This window comes from Indicator indicator, chromosome 20 (genome assembly GCF_027791375.1).
Source record: "Indicator indicator isolate 239-I01 chromosome 20, UM_Iind_1.1, whole genome shotgun sequence".
Lineage (NCBI taxonomy): Eukaryota > Metazoa > Chordata > Aves > Piciformes > Indicatoridae > Indicator > Indicator indicator.
The window spans coordinates 666,173-684,526 of NC_072029.1; the positions used below are offsets into that span (position 1 = coordinate 666,173).

Sequence of the window (18,354 nt, forward strand, 5' to 3'; positions counted from 1 at the left end):
TAACCCAGTGCAGAGTGCTGCTGTCCAAGCCATGGGCTGACAGCTTGGCCAGGAGTTTGCTGTGGGGGACAGTGTCAAAGGCCTTGCTGAAGTCCAGGTAGACTACATCCACAGCCTTTCCTACGTCCACCAGGCTGGTCACCTGATCATAGAAGGAGATCAGGTTGGTGAGGCAGGACCTGCCCTTCCTAAATCCATGTTGGCTGGGCCTGATTCCTTGGCTATCCTTCAGGTATGCAGTGATTGCCCCCAAGACAATCTGCTCCATGATTTTCCCTGGCACTGAGGTCAGGCTGACAGGCCTGTAGTTCCCAGGTTCTTCTGTTCGTCCCCTCTTGTGGATGGGCGTCACATTGGCCAGTTTCCAGTCTTCTGGGACCTCTCCAGTGAGCCAGGACTGGTGGAAAATGATGGAGAGAGGCTTGGCCAGCTCATCTGCCAGCTCTTTCAGCACCCTAGGATGAATCCCATCAGGTCCCATGGACTTGTGAATATCCAAGTTCTGCATGGGACAGCAATGTGCCCTGGTGGCCAGGAAGGGCACAATGGGATCCTGGGGTGCATTGAGAGGAGTGTGTCCAGCAGATCCAGGGAGGTTCTCCTCCCCCTCTACTCTGCTCTGGTGAGACCTCACCTGGAATATTGCATCCAGTTCTGGGCTCTCCGGTTCAAGAGGGACAGGGATCTTCTGGAGAGAGTCCAAGGGAGGGCTACCAGGATGCTGGAGGGACTGGAGCACTGCCTGGTGATGAGAGGCTGAGAGCCCTGAGGCTGGTGAGTCTGCAAACAAGAAGACTGAGAGGGGATCTGATCAATGTCTATCAATATCTGAGAGCTGGGGGTCAGGAAGGAAGGGTCAGGGACAGCCTCTGCTCACTGTTCCCTGTGATAAGACAAGGGGTAATGGATACAAATTACAACACAGGAGGTTTCACCTTAACATGAGGGAAAATTTCTTTACTGTAAGAATCACAGAGCACTGGAACAGGCTGCCCAGAGAGGTTGTGGAGTCTTCTTCTCTGGAGCCTTTCCAGCCCTGTCTGGATGTGTTCCTGTGTGACCTGTGCTGGATTCTATGGTCCTGCTCTGGCAGGGGGGTTGGACTCAATGATGTCCCAAGGTCCGTTCCAACCTCTAACATCCTGTGCCCCTGTGATCCTGTGCCCCTGTAAGGCTGAAGTCAATAAAATTCTGTAAAATAATCTCCAGAATGGCACTTTTGAGTGATGTTATGCCACAGTGAAGCACAGGGATTGCAGTGGGAGGACTGATGGTGTGAGCAACAAAAAACGCATCCACAGTGAGACTTGAGGCAGACATATTATTAGTCAAAAAAGAAAGGCATCTTAGGTGGTAATTTGAATACTTCAAAAAGGTAGTAACTTCTACTTCACAGTTTAGATAAAAGCTCTCACTCCTGTAAATATTAATCAGTATCTCTAGAGTTAAACCCTCATTATACTAAGCTGAAAGAAACAGAAGTCACTTGATCTGCTCTTCTGGGAGCTGCTTGAGGGAGCGTAGTCAAATCTCTGCTTCACCGAGCTTGCAGATCTTCAGGTGAGGCTGTTCCTGCTTCAGACTCTGTATTTTGCTTTGCCATGGTTGTTGATAACACAGATGTGCTGAAAAAACAACACAACACTGACTACACCAGCACAGTTGATGACATTATTAATTAGTAAGGAATTGTTAGCAGGAATATTTTTGCTTGACCAAACCAGTAATCTTGGAATTACCTCTCCTGTCCAGAGACCTGCAACTGAATTTAGCTCCTAGCTACAGCAAGTTTTTCCACTTGCAATACCTAGCTCTGAGGTGCATCCCTGGGAGTAGCACAGGAAGCAAAAGCAAGGCTGGCACTTTCCTTCCATCATTATCTTGCTGAGAAAAGGGGCAGGCAACGCAGCAGCAGAAGTCCAAACACGTCTGCACTGTAGCTGTGTTCCACTTTTTACTGTCTCTGCACATCCTGGGAATGGTGGATGTGGGAAGTCCCAGGGTCACAGCAGATGGAAGCATAGCAGTCCATACTGTGGACACAGAGTGGAACACAGAAGTTCCAGCTCAGCATGAGGAGACATTTCTTTACTGTGAGGGTGATAGAGCCTGGAGCAGGCTGCCCAGAGAGGTTGTGGAGTCTCCTTCTCTGGAGACTTTCAAGATCTCTCTGGACACGTTTCTGGGTGACCTGCCCTAGGTGATCATGTTTTGGCAGGGGGGTTGGACTGGATGATCTCCAGAGGTCCCTTCCAACCCCTAACATTCTATGATTCTGTGATATGGACTTGTGCTCTTTGAGGGAAGAAATTGGGAAGGAACCAGTGACAGCACTGAGCAGTGTCTCCTTTGGATTAGTTAAGGTTTTGCAGGATTCATAGAATCACAGAATTGTTTTGGTTGGAAAAAGACCTCTAAAATTATCGAGTCCAACCATCAAGCTAACACCACCACGGCCATCAGACCATGTCCTGAAGTGCCACACTTTGGGAAGTTCTACACTCACTGGAAGGATCTCAACCATGACACTAAGGGCCCAGAGAGGAGGCAGATCATGGGGTGTGTAAAACCCTTCAGCAAAGTACACAGGGGGTTTCCAACTACCCTTTTGAAAGAAACTTACGTTTAGGTCTCTGAAGTGCTCGTTGTAGTCTAAGGCATAACCTACCACAAACAAATCTGGAATTTCAAATCCATAATCTGTATTGAGACAAATAACAAACACCATCAGCATGAGAGCAGTGGCAATCCCATAGCCTTCAAATTCAGGTGCTGGATCTCTGACAAGCAAGCTATAGATCCATCAAGTCAGTTGAGGTCATGTTGCTTTTGACTCTCAGACATCGAGGTCAGCAGGAGCCCTACAACCAGTTCCTGCTCTTAGCCTTGCTTGTGACAAGCATGTGAATAGTCACTGGGGAGCAAGAGACCTGTGGCACAACAGGCACAGTGCATAAGGAAGCCAGAATGGGAGCTGAAAAGTTCTGCCTGCATTTGGAAGCTCCATTGGCATCTGTGTGTGATGACAACTGCCTGGTGTCACACTCATGCTGAGGGAGTACAATTTGAATGCATTGTTAACCTTCAGAGATTTTCCTTTGGGAAGAGCAAAGAACAGTTTGCATATTGTGCTGCCACAGCACATCAAATACTTCCTAAACGAAAGCCCCAACCTTGTGGAGACTCATGCACATGGTAAGTGCATGTAGTGTAGCTGGATCATACAACTCACACACTTCAGGCTAGGCAGAGGCTTGTGTCTTACTGAGTGTGCAGTACCAGCACTATACAAACCAAGTCAGACTCTTTCCAAACTGCTCGCTTAGAAAAACACAACCATGTGGACACAAAAATAGGTCAGTGTAACAAAGTTTATAGGTACTCAAGTGACGAATTCATTCGGTTGTTAGAAACTGTGGGTAAAAGACACTTTGGAGTCCTGGACTTCAGTGAGCAAAGGGGCAGTGGTTTATGAGAGTGAGCTCTGATGTTTTATAGAATTCATCACCAGGTATTATAGAATACACCAGGGTAAAACCTGCTTCACTTTAGAAGTTAGCACATAAAAATATTAAACTACCCTTTGTGAAGTCATTTGATTGCCTTTTTTATATGTTTGACACTAGTCCATCCAGTCAAAGTTATACTTTAATTTACTGGATTACATTCCACATGTAGAAAACACTACTGCATAAAAGGTTGTACAACCAAATGCTTGGCTGACAGTTGAGATTATTGGGCTAAAACCACAAGGCCATGCTCAACACTGAGTAACTTTTGCTTCATGAAGTTTCCCCCTCTCCCACATCCCAAACCAAGAACCTTTATGCTGTCTCCTGGCACTCACCTCCCTACTCTTCCTAGCCTCTGCCCCAGCTGAGCTGAGCAGAACATTCCTCAGCAGGCAATACTGGTCCATGCCTTCTGGATCTGCTCCTTGATGTATTTAGCTACAGGCCTGTTGTGACATCATTTACTCTAACGAGTCTGAAATGACTAGAGCTTGGTATAGCTCCATGGTTGGCTTCCTCACAGCACAGTACAAGCACCAAATAGTTCAGAGAGAAGTGGTGCTGGTGTGACACAGACAGAGCAGCAGGAGGAAGTTGAAAAAGCCCAGCTTATCTTTTGCCTTTTGGGGAATGGGATTTCATTATAGCGGTTTACCCTTTAAACAATAATTATTTTAACAATAATAAAAAGAGCTATTCTGTTATAAAAATGTAAAGTTTGTGAACATGTAGGCCACAATAACATACCTTTCATGTACAGCTGGAATCCTGCAGCTGCTCCAAAGAGATGCAGCAAGGAAGGAAAAGGAAGGAAAAGAAGGAAAAGGAAGGAATGGACTTTCTCTTCTCTATCATTTGTCAAGAGACAAAAAATAAACCACTCAGCTTTTGTGGATAAAACTAAAGCCTTTCATACTTTGCCTATAAAGTTGGTACTCTGCAGAAAACACCAGGCTAGGAAGAGGCTAGGCTTCCCCAACCACAGCTACACCAATCCTCCCATAGTCCCACTGACAGCTGGTATTTTACAGTGCTTCTAGCAGTCCAGAGAACTATATGAAAGGCAAGTGGTACAACAGTGCTGACTTCTCATACCGTCACTTACAACTTCTCACAACAGCACTTACAGTCTGGTCTGTACCCATCGGGCCAAGATGTTCTTTTCACCAACAAACTGTAATTAAAACCAAGACAAAGCCCATGTGGATCGAGAGATTTACCTGGATAACATGCACAAAAACTTCTGCCTTTATCAAACACATCTGAGCCATGCCAATCACTCTGCTCCTTCTGCTTCTCCTCCTGACAACGTCCTGCTGACAGGGAAGAGGTGAGGCTGCTTCCCTTCAAAGCCTGTCAGTGCCAGTCTTGAAACGGCTGAGGGGTCACTGCCACTGCAGAGCAATGCAAAAACATTTCCTCTCCTCTCCTCCACCCTCCTCTTAGTGACTCAGGCAGTGACTCTGAAGAGCACCCCACACACTGCAGCACTGGATTAAAGCAGGATCTTGGAATGGGAACCCCCACTGAAAAATATGTTGGGCCAGACTAATTAATTACTGAGTTTGTGATTGCTTTACTCACCTTGCCACTTTAATCATTTTTGGCTTGTATTTTTCTATATTATTAAGCAGAACCTTCATAGTCCTTCCAGTTCCAACAATATCCTTACAAAAAATGACAAAGAGAAGAAGTGAAAAACAAAGAAAAGTTGAAAAGAGGAAATCTGGACAACGGCTGAGCAGTTCCACCTTCTCATTTTGTGCAAACTGTGTATTTTTCCCAGTGTATTGTGAGCCACATCCAAAAAAAAAAGGTTATAATTGAGCTCCCACTCTTTGATATGAGCACTTTCTACACATAAAGTAATCAGTCAGAGGACTGTCTACTCCCTCTGTAGCTATGTTTCTACTACCTGGGAGGTAACACAGGACTGGAGATGACTCTGCTGGGCTCTACAGGGGTGCAGGGATCACCCTGTGTGCATCATGCTCAAGCCTGCAGCATGCCAGCATCCCCCCATGCCGGGGCTAAACCTGCCATTTGTTGTTAACTGCCCAGTACAAACCAGTGCTCTCCAGAGCTGCAGCACCCAACCTCATCAGAATCAGATCAGCAGATACCTGGCTACAAAACTGACCAAGGCAAGGAGAGCAGCTCTGTGGATGTGGATTTCTCATTAGCAACACCTTGTCTCTGCTTCCCAGCTGTCCAAAAGCATTAACCACCTCTGCTGCGGGCCTGTTCCACTCTGCTGCAGCAGTTAGTGCAGATCTGGAGCTCCTGGTAGCTGGTTGGGTAGCCAGCTGGCTGTGGCTGCTGAGCTGCTTTCCCACCTTTGCTAAGAGAAGATACTCCACCACTGATACATTTCCTTCACTGCACTCTCCAGCTTGCTTCCCACAGAGGCAGCCTGGGCCTGAACTGCCACTCAGAGCCTGCTGCGCTCTCCAGCCGTCCCAGTTACCTTTCCAGCACTTCAGAGGAGAATCAGCTCCATTAACTGTGAGAGGATTTGCAGCAGCAGCGAGGGGGCACATTGTCCTCCTCTGCAATGGCACCCTGGTGATTCACATCAGTGCCATATCTGTGGTGGGCCCTCCCCAGGGCAGGCTGCAGGACCCAATGCTACCCAGCAGGAGACACAGGGACGTGAGGGAATGCCTGAGGTTCACAAGCAGCCTGTGAACACCCCTGAAGCTGTAAAGCACCTGCAGGGCTGTGCTACCATTTCGAAGTGATGCAGCTGAGAAGTGCAGGGCACCGCTGTGGTTGATTCATCGTCCTCCAAGGAACAGAGCAACTTGCAGAACAGGTTGGTGAAACCATAGAAAGAACAGATCAAGTGAGGCAGAAACAAAGACTGCTGAGTATCAATTAGAGCAGCAGCAACAGAGTGTGTTCCATCATGCAACTGTGAAGACTGAGAAGTCATTAAGCAAATCAAGCCCTCTCCCTCTTCACCCCCTCCCAGCTAGAGAAGTGAAGCATGGGCAGGCTTTAGAAGCAGAGCTGGACCCTGTGACTTTGTCTAAGCACAAGCACCCCACTTACCTCCACGATTAGAACGTTCTGAAAGACACAAACAGAGAGGAATATGGTTACACAGGAGTCACCACCTGAAAGGAAGAGATGCTTGCAGAAGTGAGCTGAGGATGGCTAGGTGCATGTGCATTCCTACCACACGCTAGGACACAAGGAGTTTCCTGCCCTGTGTTTGTGCCCTGCAGTCAGAGCTACAGCTTGAGACAGCTCTGCCTAGAGGATCCTCTTTGTGCAAGAACAGATGCAGCTTCAGAAGACAAAAGCAGGTGGAAGAAATCCAAATGGGATGAGCTTCACTTCATTCCAGTGTGTCTAGCCATGCACTACAGTGTTCCCTGTAGTTAGTAAAATACTACTGCTGATGTTAATGTCAGATGCAGCAGTAAGATTATCCCTCTGAAATAAATGCTCTCCTCCCACTCCCCAGAAACCTTGCACCAATATGCACCACCCACTCTCACACTGGGGAGCACTCCTCCTCTCTTCAAATACTGCTGCTGAAACCAGTGCTGGTGAAGAAAAGGGGAGTGGTCATCACTCATCAGCAGTGTCATCAGCAGTGATGGCAAGACCTGTGAGCTGATCTTTTTGCTGCAATGGTTCATCACAGGAATCACAATATCTAGGTGACTTCTGTTCTTCTACTAAAAGCAATACCAAGAAGTAATGTCCTTATCAGAAGACATAAAAACCTGTTTACCATCATGTGTTCAAAAGGATGAGCTCTTACAGTCTTGCACTAAGCTCTGCTTTCTGAGGTGAAACCTGCACTAGCAAAGTCATTTGATAAATACCTCTATGAACAAGTTCTACACCATGAGGGTGGTGGAACACTGGAACAGGTTGCCCAGGTTGGTGATTGAGGCCCTATCCCTGGAGATATTCAAGGTGAGGCTCACAAGGCTCTGAGCAACCTGATCTAGTGGAGGATGTCCCCACTGACTGCAGAGGGGTTGGACTGGATGACCTCTGGAGGTCCCTTCCAACCCAACCCATTCCACAATTCTATCTATCTATGCATGCATCTCACATGCATGTGTACAGAGCATGTCCCACACAACCTCAAGACAGATGGTTTCACATCCATGCAGTATTCACCAGAATAGTTTACATTCTATTTCCTTTCCATGAGGCTTGCTGGCTCTGCTACACACATAACATGGAGATTTGCCTGACTTCCTTTTCCACCACAGAATCACAAGGTGGGGAATTCCAAGGAGGATCCAAACACCATGGAGAAGTGTGTGAAGGGAGTGTGCTCATAAACAGCACACCTCTGACAGTTTCCTGAACTGCTAGGTAGATCTTTTCTGTATCTTCAAGCCAGAAATGTTCAATATAGATTCCCCCTATTTACACTCATACTGCAGCTTCTCCTATCAGTCTCAGTGCTGGGCAGGGAGACACAGCATGCTTCATGCATCAGTCACTGCAGAAACGTGGCACCACAGATGGTGTTGTACCTGGGTTCTTCTGAAAGGGCAAAGCACTTGGTAAAGGTGTGGAGGGAACTGCTGGTAGCAGTTCAGCAGATGTCAGCAATGGAGACCTCACTCGGGAAGCCACTAATTTAGACTGAGCTCCACTGTGTTCATCTGGGAAGGTGGCTCCTCTCTGGTGTTTTCATAACAGGTTTCACTGGTGGTTATCCTGCTAGGCACTCCTGACTTTCAACCTCTCAGCTGCTGACACAAACACCACTGGGTCTGAAAGACCTAGTCCTGTGGAGGTAAAAAGTCAAAGGCCTCTTAACAACAAAAGTCCAGTGATGCCTGCCTCCAGAAACTTCTTCCTTCAAGAAAGAATGGAAGTATCTCAGTCCTCTAGATAAGCTGAACAGACCACCTTCAGGAGAAGCTAATGACAGTTGTGCAGGGACACATTTTCTTGAAGTAAGCCATTTGGATCCAAGACCAGTTTGGCTCTCGTCTAGCTTCCTAGGAAAAGCACTTCCAAAGACTTGCCCAGGCGCCTGGGTCCGAGGCATAAGTAAAGCTCTCGATTCCGTCAGGGGACACCTGAAGATCATGTGCAGGAGCTGTGGCTGAACCACGCCACAGGGAACTTGGGCAGCTGCTGGAATGTGTCAGTGTTTCTGTGTGTATGGAAACACACACAGAGATGTGTTAGAGGGGGAGGACAGAAAAGCTGGCAAAGAAAGAACCTGACCAGAACTAAAGATGGACATGAACTGCAGTCTAGGGTGACTGCAAGTGCCACCTGTCAAGGGAGGGAGACCTGACAGCAGCCTGCCATCCTGAGCCATTCTGCCAGCTCCATGCATCTCTTGCTACTCCTCACACTGGTAACAAGAATTTGCCTCCCAAAGGAAGAGCACCGATTTTCTAGTGCCAAGACCTATTCAGCACCCCTGGCATAGATGGGGCAAACCAAAACTGACTTGGCAGAGGGCTGAAGTCCAGCATTAGCAGCTTGTTTCAAAGGGTGGCTGGTCCCTGAGCGAAGGGTAGAGTGCAGTGACACAGGTGGCAGCGCAGAGGCTTTGCCAGCCAGGGCCCAGCCCTACAGGTGCCATGGTTTAGATAGTCATGAGGTTTAGGGTGACAGGTTGGACTCGATGATCTTTGAGGTCTCTTCCAGCCTTCTTGATTCTATGATTCTATTCTATGATTCTACAGTGCCCCAGCCAGGCGAGCAGGCAGACCTGTGACTTTTTCAGCCAAGTGTCTCACTGCCTCATTATCTGAGAGCAAAAATACAGCTAGAAAAGATCTGTGGCTGTTTGACCTGAGCTTGTTTCACAGTGGACACAGAAAAAGCTTGACTATCTTTTTAACTTCTTCTATCTGTGAAGACAAGTGTATGTCCTCAATTTTCTCTCCTTCAGACCAGACAACCTCAACTCACCCAACATTTTCCCATGAGTTACATCTTCTATTCTTCCTAGATTCATAGAGTGTTCAGGTGGGAAGGGACCTTGAAGATCAGCTAGTTCCAACCCCCTGCCATGGCACCTCCAGGCAGGGGGCATCCACAACCTCCTTGGGCAACCTGTTCCAGTGTCTCACAACCCTCACTTAAAGGATTTCTTCCTAACCTCCAGTCTCAATCTGCTCCCCTCCAGCTTCAATCCATTCCTTCTCATCCTATCACTACAAGTCCTCATAAGAAGTCCTTTGCTTTTGTTCTCCTCTGGAAACTGTCTTGTTGGTGAGAATCCTTCTCCAGTTGTGGTGCCCCAAACCAAAGAGAAGCCTTTTCCAGTGCTGGGATGAACAAAAGAACCACCCTGTATGCTTTACAAGTAATCCTCCTTTCTATATATTCCAGCACAGCATCTCTTATGAATGTGCACTGTTGTCTTGTGCAAGCTGTGATTCTCCTTGCATTCCCAGCAACATTCCTTCCTCACTTGCATAAATTTATGCAAAAGATTCCTTCTATAGAAGCACAGAAGTGAATATTCATCTTTATTGTCATTCCTGGTCATTCTTTCAACCAAATTCTTAAAATAATTTCTTAAGATCATAATAGTCTCTTGTAGTATTTTTCCAGGTAGTATCAGTAGCACTAAATTCCATCTTCTGAATCATGAATGAAATATTGTACAGCCCCTGGTCTCCTGCAGCCAGGCTGGCAGTGAAGGGTAATTCACTGTTTCCGGAGAGCAGCTTTCCAACCAGTTATACTTTCCTCTAATAGAAATTTAATCTTGTCTGCATTTCCTTATCACAAATGACTCATGTCAGGGAAAGAAGATTAACATGGATCCAGACATGCCTGAAGGGTCTGTCTGGCCACAAGAGTGGTACTCACCTGCACATGGCTTCAGCTGAAGCAGAAGACAGACCTCAGACTTTTTTACTAACCTGAGAAGGAAGGACCTTGTAACTGTCTGAGTAGCAGTTATAGAGTGCAAATAAAGAAGGGTTGGAGGCTCAACTCTCAGAGGCTGAAACACCTTTCTACTGAGTCCTTGCAAGAGAATCAGCAGCTGTCGTTGCTGGTAGATCAAAGGGAAGGTTGGGAGCTGACAGATCTGCATGGCTGTGATTCACCCTGTGTTTACAGCTGTTTCTGCCAGGGAGCAGGCTGGTGCAATACAGAACCACAGAACGTATCGAGTTGGAAGGGACCCATAAGGATCAGAGTCCAACTCCTTGCTCCTTGCACAACTACCTAAAACTAAACCCTATGACTATGAGCATAGTTTAGGTGCTCCTTAAACTCTGACAGGCTTGGTGTTGTGACCACTTCCCTGAGGAGCCTGTTCCAGTGGCTGGCCACACTCTCAGCACAGAATCTTTTCCTAATGTCCAGTTTGAACTTCCCCTGACATGGCTTCTTTCCATTTCCTCCTGTCCTATCACTGCTCACCAACATCTTCATTGGTGACGTGGATGAGGGGATCAAGTCTGCCATTAGTACACTGGCAGATGGCACCAAGCTGGGGGGGGAGTGTGGATCTGCTGGATGGTAGGAAGGCACTTCAGAGAGACCTGGCCAGGCTGGGCCATGGCCTGAGGCCAGTGGGATGAAGTTTAACAAGGCCAAGTGCAGGGTCCTACACTTTGGCCACAATAAGCCCATGCAGTGCTGCAGACTGGGGGATGAGTGGCTGGAAAGCAGCTGGCAGAGAGGGACTTGGGAGTGCTCGGTGACAACAACTGGACATGAGCCAGTGGTGTGCCCAGGGGGCATGGAAGGCAAATGACATCTTGGCTTGTATCAGGAATAGTGTGGCCAGCAGGACTAGGGATTGAATTCTGCCACTAGAGAGACCTTAGAGTCTCATTTCAGTATCTGAAGGGGACCTACAGGACGGCTGGGGAGGGACTCTTCAGAAGGGGATAGGATGAAGAGCAATGGTTTGGACCTGGAGAGGGCAGATTAGGTTGGACATCAGGAGGAGGTTCTGCACTATGAGGAGGGTGGTAAAATACTGGAACAGGTTGCCCAGGGATGTGGTTGAGACCCCATCCCTGGAGACATTCAAGGTCAGACTGGGTGTGGCCCTGGGCAGCCTGATCCAGTTGGAGGTGTCCCTGCTGACTGCAGGGGGTTGGAGAAGATGCCCTTTGGGAGGCTCCCTTGAAACTCAGTGCAATCTGTGAATTTGTCTCCCACATTTCCACTTTTTAATAAATTTCAGTGCACCTCTGAATTCTGAATTTTCTAATAACAGACTGGAAACCTGCAAAAATCCACAAGCTGTGGTTCACTGCTTCTCAAAGTCAGATGAGCTATTAATGCATGTAAGAAAAACCCTAGCTTGGAATAAACTGAAAAATAACCCAGCTCTGAGTCAATACATTTCTGTTGTTTACCTTCCCACAGGTCCATAAGAAATGGAACAATGTCAGCTAACGAGACCAAGCAGAGCAATGAGATCATGTGTGCCTCCTGCCTCACAGCACAAAGTGCTATGGAAATTGTTCTTCACCATCCTGGAGAAGAATAAGCAGTCTTCCTAGATTTTGATCCTATGTTCCATTTTTAGGAATGATTTCAAAGGAAAAAATGCTATGAAAGAACAGTGCTTGTAAAGAAGAGTCTGAGGGAAAGGTTGGCTTGGAAATCACATAACATGTAAAGCTTTAACAAGGTTAAAATGCTAAGTTACAAAGTTACCAAGGGAGAGTTGTTCCTGGAAAGCAGAAACTCTGCTTAAGTAAGCAAATAAACAATCATACTTAATGCAATACTACAGCTAAGAGGACAAACACAGCCCTTGCATGTCTAGCAAGACAACAAGGTAGGTACACAAAGAGATGATTTTCTCCTGAAATGCTTTGGCATGAAATCAGTGGAATCACTTGAATCCACATTTAAAAATAAAAGCTGTTTAAAAAACAACACAACACAAACCCAAACCAAACCCAAGCAAACAGAACAAACTAAGACTGACAAGATTAATCTACTTTGAGACCTGGACAAAACACCTCACAGGGAAGGAAGGTTTGTAGCAGGAAGTAATAGATTTTATTTAACAGCCCAGTTCCCAGTGGGAAAACATTTTTCACAAAAGAACTCTGACCTTTCAGCCAACAACCTCAAAGAGACCACAAAATACCTTCAACAGCTGAGTCTGGGAGCAAAAATTCAGAGCTGCAGTATGCAGTAGAAATCAGGGGCTCAATAAAACACTGCTTTTATGGAACACGATAATCTTCCACTGCAGCTGACCTCCACCTCCTTTATCAGTGTTCCACAGCTGATAATTTGCTCTGCTCTCTTACTTTAGCTCAGAGGAATTCTTACCATTTTTATCTGCCTCCTTGGTCATAGGGCAGGTGATCATGTAGGGCAATCAGTTCCCCCCTCCTCCCCAGATTGTCTGATTGACACATCAGGTTAAAACTTATTCCCCATCCATACTTAGCTTCAAGGCTGCTCATTCTGTTCAGACCCACAGAAGGATCTGCATGCTTGAAATGCTGTTTCCTCCATCTATCTCATTGCCTGGTAGTAATTCTACCTTCAAACCTTGCCTCATTTCCACCCTACAGTATGAGTACTTTACAGAAGGTTCTTAGGGTATTAGTTTCTTTAAAAGAAGCTGTTCAGCCTGGAGGAAAGAAGGCTCCAGGGAGACCTTACAGAAGCCTTCCAGTATCTGAAGGAGCCTACAAGAAAGGTGGGGAAGGACTTTTTACAATGGCTTGGAGTAATAGGACAAGGGGCAATGGATTTAAAATGGAAGAGGGCAGATTTAGACTGGAGATTAGCAAAAAATTCCTTACAGTGAGGGACGTGAGACACTGGCACAGGCTGCCCAGGGAGGCTGTGGCTGCCCCCTCCCTGGAGGTGTTCAAGGCCAGGCTGGATGAGGCCTTGAGCAAAGTGGTCTAGTGGAAGGTGTCCCTGCCCATGGCAAGGGGGTTGGAACTGGACAATCTTTAAAGTCTCTTCCAACCCAAACCATTCTATGAATGTATCTATAAGCTTAAGTACCGACTTTAGGCAAGTATGTAACCATATGGCAATATAAATCTGCTAAAGGCAAGCTGTTCAATCTAGTAGTAAAAAAGGCAACAGCAAAAGCCAAAAGGCTATTTGAAATCAGAAGAGAAAAGTAGGGTCAGCCTTTGAGCAGTGACAACTTTTTGGTATAAAATGCCTGAAGTATGAAGGTTTCTCCATCAAGGATTTAGGTCAAAATAGTTGGTAGCTGAAAACAGCAGTGTAGGCACAGTGAAGAAATTATCATTTGGGATAATGAAGTGCAAACAAGAAAATCAAGCCTTTGGACCTTCAGGTATAGGAATCTCTAAGCAAAGCTCTGTTTGTGATTATACTGGGAGAAAAATGGAAGACCTTCATGTAGCAAGGTCTGCAGAAGTTCTTAAGGAAAAAGAGCAAAGGAGCAGGAGTACATAAGTCTTATAGAGCTCATTGGAGGTAAGGAGGGCAACTGTCAAAAGGGCAGCCAGTATAAAGCATGAAAAGTGACTAAAGATGGCAGTTAAGTGGAATGCTTCAAGACACACAAAGTCAGCCTTTGGAAAGGTGCAAAAGGCAGGGCTGCATGTCTGGTAGCTACATGGTAAGATGTAGAGGTGAGTGGGTATCTGACCATTGCAGAGGTGTAGAGGTGAGTGGGTATCTGACCATTGCAGAGGTGTAGAGGTGAGTGGGTACCTGCCCATTGCAGAGGTGTAGAGTGGGTTCTGCAGACCTTTACTGTCATGTAGTCTCTCATGCACAGAATGTTCTCAAGAGAATGACATTACCTAGTTATGAAATCAGCTACTGAGAAAATTTGTGTTCACCACATATCTTTAAAGGAGAGATTTTGAAATGATCCTTTTTTCTGCATAGAAATGAACAGTCACGAGGTATTAGAGTCTTCAGCTCTATCAGGATTCACCCTTTAAGTAGTGTTATTAATGATTCATGCCATGGAAATCTTCATTCTTGCCTCTGCCACTTTCACAGAAGAAGAACCTCAAACTGTGAATGACTTTCTTCAGTGAACAAGTTGAGTCTGTATGCTAAATCTCTTCTTCAGAGTATTCCTCTTTTTCCTGGCTTGGGCCATTATACATTTTTCTCAAGGCTTACAATATTGTCATAAACAAAAGCATATTGTAGAGAAGTACAGAGGAGATAGCCTTCCTTCTGAAGAGCTATTATCCTGAATAGCTTCTTTTTAATTAGCTTTTCAAATTTTCTGCTTTCTTTGAGCTTTCTCAGAAAAAACCTAAACCACCACCATTGCTCTAGAACAGCTTGTACTTGAATATAAGAAGTGATCTTTGTTTCTGTCCAATAATAAGTAAAGTGTGGAAGTTTAGTTGTTCACTCAAATTATAGGTTAGCTGAGGTTCCAGGTATTAATGAAGAGCACTTTAAGATCAAAATCTTAAAAAAAAAAATCTTCTTTTTTTCTGCAGGTTTCAAAAGTGTTTCTGTTATTGCTGCTTTTTGAACTTTACAGCAAGTTAATGGAACTTCTGTTCAGAAGCCGTGCCAGCACTTCTGAAAACACCTTCCATGACTCTTAAGTGAAGGGGACTTAACCTGGCATACTAATTTTTCACTATGATGACAATCTTTTCTCAGTAAGTGCTCCAAGCAGGCAAAAGAAGCACTCAGCTCCCTTAAAAGCAGGGAAATTGAATTCTGTCAGTAAGTTTTCCACTAATTCACTCAGTGACTTGGTTACTAAAGCCAGCAGTTTTAAAAGCCAGCAGCTAAACTAAGGTACTGAAAACACTTCAGGAAAGATTTACATTGACTGTAGGAGGCTCTGAATCAGTCTGCAAATGGCTGATTAGTAAAATGTGCCGAATACTTGCACTAATTGCTTAAGTCAACAACAGATGGAGGAGCTGGCATCTGTGGCCATAAGGGCACTCCTTCATATATCCAACTTTAGACAGTAAGGATGAGTGAGCTCGAGCTTTGCATCCCAGCCTCCTGCCAGCAAAGCCAGACTCAAGGAACCCCCTTCCCATGTGCTGCAGAGAAAATGCAATTAAACTGTTCAGACATCAGCTGTGTCACAGATAGCCACACATACTGGACATGCCCTGTGGAGGAAGGCTTATTCCAGTTATGCCCTTTCAGCAAGCCTGCTTCCCTGGCAGTCCTAGCCCTCTGCCCTGCTCTGCTTCAGCCTCTCCACACTCAGCTCTCAGCACTGGGCTCCCTTCCTGATCAGCAGCTGCCTTCATTCCCAAACCAGCCCCTTCACACCTACCCAAGATCCCAGCCTCCTTACCCAGCAATGCTAAACTAACTCTAATCTTCTCCCAGGTATCTCCTAGCCAATTTCTATGTCCTGTTCCACATCTGGGAGCAGGAGTGCCAATGAGAAAAAAGTCCCTGGGATTTTCAATATAAGAAAACAATTTACTTTGTGTTTGAAAAAGAGCAGAACTACTTAGGGTGAAATTTTCCTTCTCTCTCCCAGACGCATGGAGATATGCAAACACACAAAAGTCCTGGGAAAGAAAATAATGGTTTGCCCCAGTGAACTGAAAGAGTATGCCCCAGTGATACTAGAAAGAATATGGATGGAAATAAATCAATAATGAAAATTGTTCATCAAGAAGATTTGGGATTGGAAGGTGGGGAAGGAGAGCTGGGCCCAGGAGCTTAGAAAGTGTATGGACTGTCTGGGGAAGAGAAATGTTAGACAAGATGAATATGTGCACTGTGAGGTAGAGAGATGTATGAAAAGTCACCAGAGAAAAACAGGTAGCTCCTGTGTCTGAATATCAGAAAGCAGCAAACCAATTCGTACTTCCCAAGAACACGATTAATCCTTTGGTGATCATTTGGAAACAAACACCCAGCAGGAGTCTTTAGAAATGCAAACCAAGGCCATCTGTATCCTACAATATCCTGAGTGTAACAGCATTGTTTTCGTTTATGTTCTGCTTGCATCAAAACCCACTTAATGTGAATGAAATATTTGAAGTTTTTATCTTTTTTTTTCTTGTGTGAAACAGATGAGTTTGCTTTGTGCTACCTTTGAGTGCCTTGAAGACTCCAGTATTATTTAGTGCCAGCTAATTAAAAAGCCACTGCATGTCCAGTACAAACACCAAGGTAAGTGTTTTGTTACTTTAATGTATCAGTAGAGAATCCATTTCTGACCGTTCTCCACACAGACAATTTGCCAAATGAAATCAACCTTCCTTCCTCTGCAAAGTGCTGCTCTGTATTACCATGGTAGGAAGAACAGCCTTTCCACTGCTTCCAACCACTCTCTCATTACCATAATATTCAAGCACAGTGCAAAGCAAACTCAGCCATAGGGCCAGCCTGGCACTGAAGTAAAAACCTCCCATGTGAGGGGTTTTTCACCTACACTGAAAGGCTCCACAAGCGAACTTTGGTCAGTGGGCAATATGTATCAAACTCCTCGTATGTTGAATCCAACAGGGATACTCAGTGTGTAGTCTGCTTACATGAAGGCATTAAAAACAAGGCTCCACGAAATGGAACAAATTCAGGGGAAGCCTCCCTGCAAAAGTTTTGCCCAAGATCTCACTGATGCTCTACAAATAACAACTGGGAAACCTCTGCACTAGGCTGGAGGGGCTATAGTGTGAACTTTCAGGGCATCTGCAATCTGAAAGCAATGGCATTACAGCAATTCCATAGAGATTAATAGATTTCCTGGGTTCCAGTACTAGTATCTGACAATCCAAATACAAAACTACACACCATTGCTCGAGTGGTTTTAGTATTTTCTTTCTTAAATTTAAAGTGAACAAACCTTCCCAGTCAGCTTCGAAAGGTCATCTCCTCCCATGATCTGCATATCCTGCATGGACTGATCATTCTGAAAGAAGAAAGATCAAACTTTGAAATTGGATATAACTGTAAAAAATGGAAGTAATTATCAGGTCAACTTTTTCTGGATCTTTCCTAGTCTTGGTAACCAATATTTCCTAATGCTCATTAGTTTCAGTGTATGACAAAACCACACTCACTTGTTCCAGCAGCTTCTATCATCTCCTGCTTATATTAAGGCAGTATCAAGCTCCAGGCTTTACTGAAGTAGAAAAAGTTGCATCTTTCCTTTAACAAAAAAATAATGTTCCCTTGCTTGCTATTTCTTAATGTGACAAGTGTTGAGTAACATATTTCATACAGTCATAGAATTGTTTTGGTTTGAAAAGCCCTTTCAGCTCACCCAGTCCAACCATTCCCTAACTCTGCCAAGGCTGGGGCTAAACCATGGCCCTCAGCACCACATTCAAGAGGGGATTGGACATGGCACTTGGTGCCATGGTTTAGATAGTCATGAGGTTTAGGGTGACAGGCTGGACTCGATGATCTTTGAGGTCTCTTCCCGCCTTCTTGATTTTATTCTATTCTATTCTATTCTATTCTATTCTATTCTATTCTATTCTATTCTATTCTATTCTATTCTATTCTATTCTATTCTATTCTATTCTATTCTATTCTATTCTATTCTATTCTATCTCTGCCTCTTCGAAACAGCTGCAGGGATGGGCATTCAACCACCTCCCTGGGCAGCCTGTGCCAGTATTTGTCCATTTGTCCCTTTCATAAGAGGAGGACAGGAGCATCTCAACACTTGGCCAGAGACCTGTAAGCACTTTTTTTTTTAAACAGCCTTTAGGAACAAAGGCAAAACGTGCTTGTATCTGTCACTCACACAGAGAACTCAGCTGGTTTTGAAGAAATTCAGTCAGTATTATTCGGGGGGGGGAAGTTTTGCAAAATCTATGACTTATATCAAGAGTAGTACCAGTATGGTTTCAATGGGTTTGGTTTTGCATTTTCAACTAATAATTCAGAGATAAAAACATTGAAATCAGCTTCATAAAATAGAATAAAATAAAATAGAATA

The 18,354-nt window shown here is 45.1% G+C and overlaps 1 protein-coding gene across 1 annotated transcript in view; it reads right to left on the reverse strand.

Annotated features, from left to right (window-relative positions):
* Positions 1 to 1,577: 1,577 nt before the first annotated feature.
* PRTFDC1 (phosphoribosyl transferase domain containing 1) overlaps positions 1,578 to 18,354 on the reverse strand; it is a 37,410-nt gene continuing 20,633 nt past the window's right edge. The window contains exons 4-9 of the mRNA XM_054390113.1: positions 17,251 to 17,316; positions 6,567 to 6,584; positions 5,097 to 5,179; positions 4,640 to 4,686; positions 2,624 to 2,700; positions 1,578 to 1,625 (exon numbers count right to left, since the gene is read on the reverse strand). Of these exons, the coding sequence (XP_054246088.1) occupies positions 1,578 to 1,625; positions 2,624 to 2,700; positions 4,640 to 4,686; positions 5,097 to 5,179; positions 6,567 to 6,584; positions 17,251 to 17,316 (339 nt within the window). The remainder of the gene's footprint in view (positions 1,626 to 2,623; positions 2,701 to 4,639; positions 4,687 to 5,096; positions 5,180 to 6,566; positions 6,585 to 17,250; positions 17,317 to 18,354) is intronic.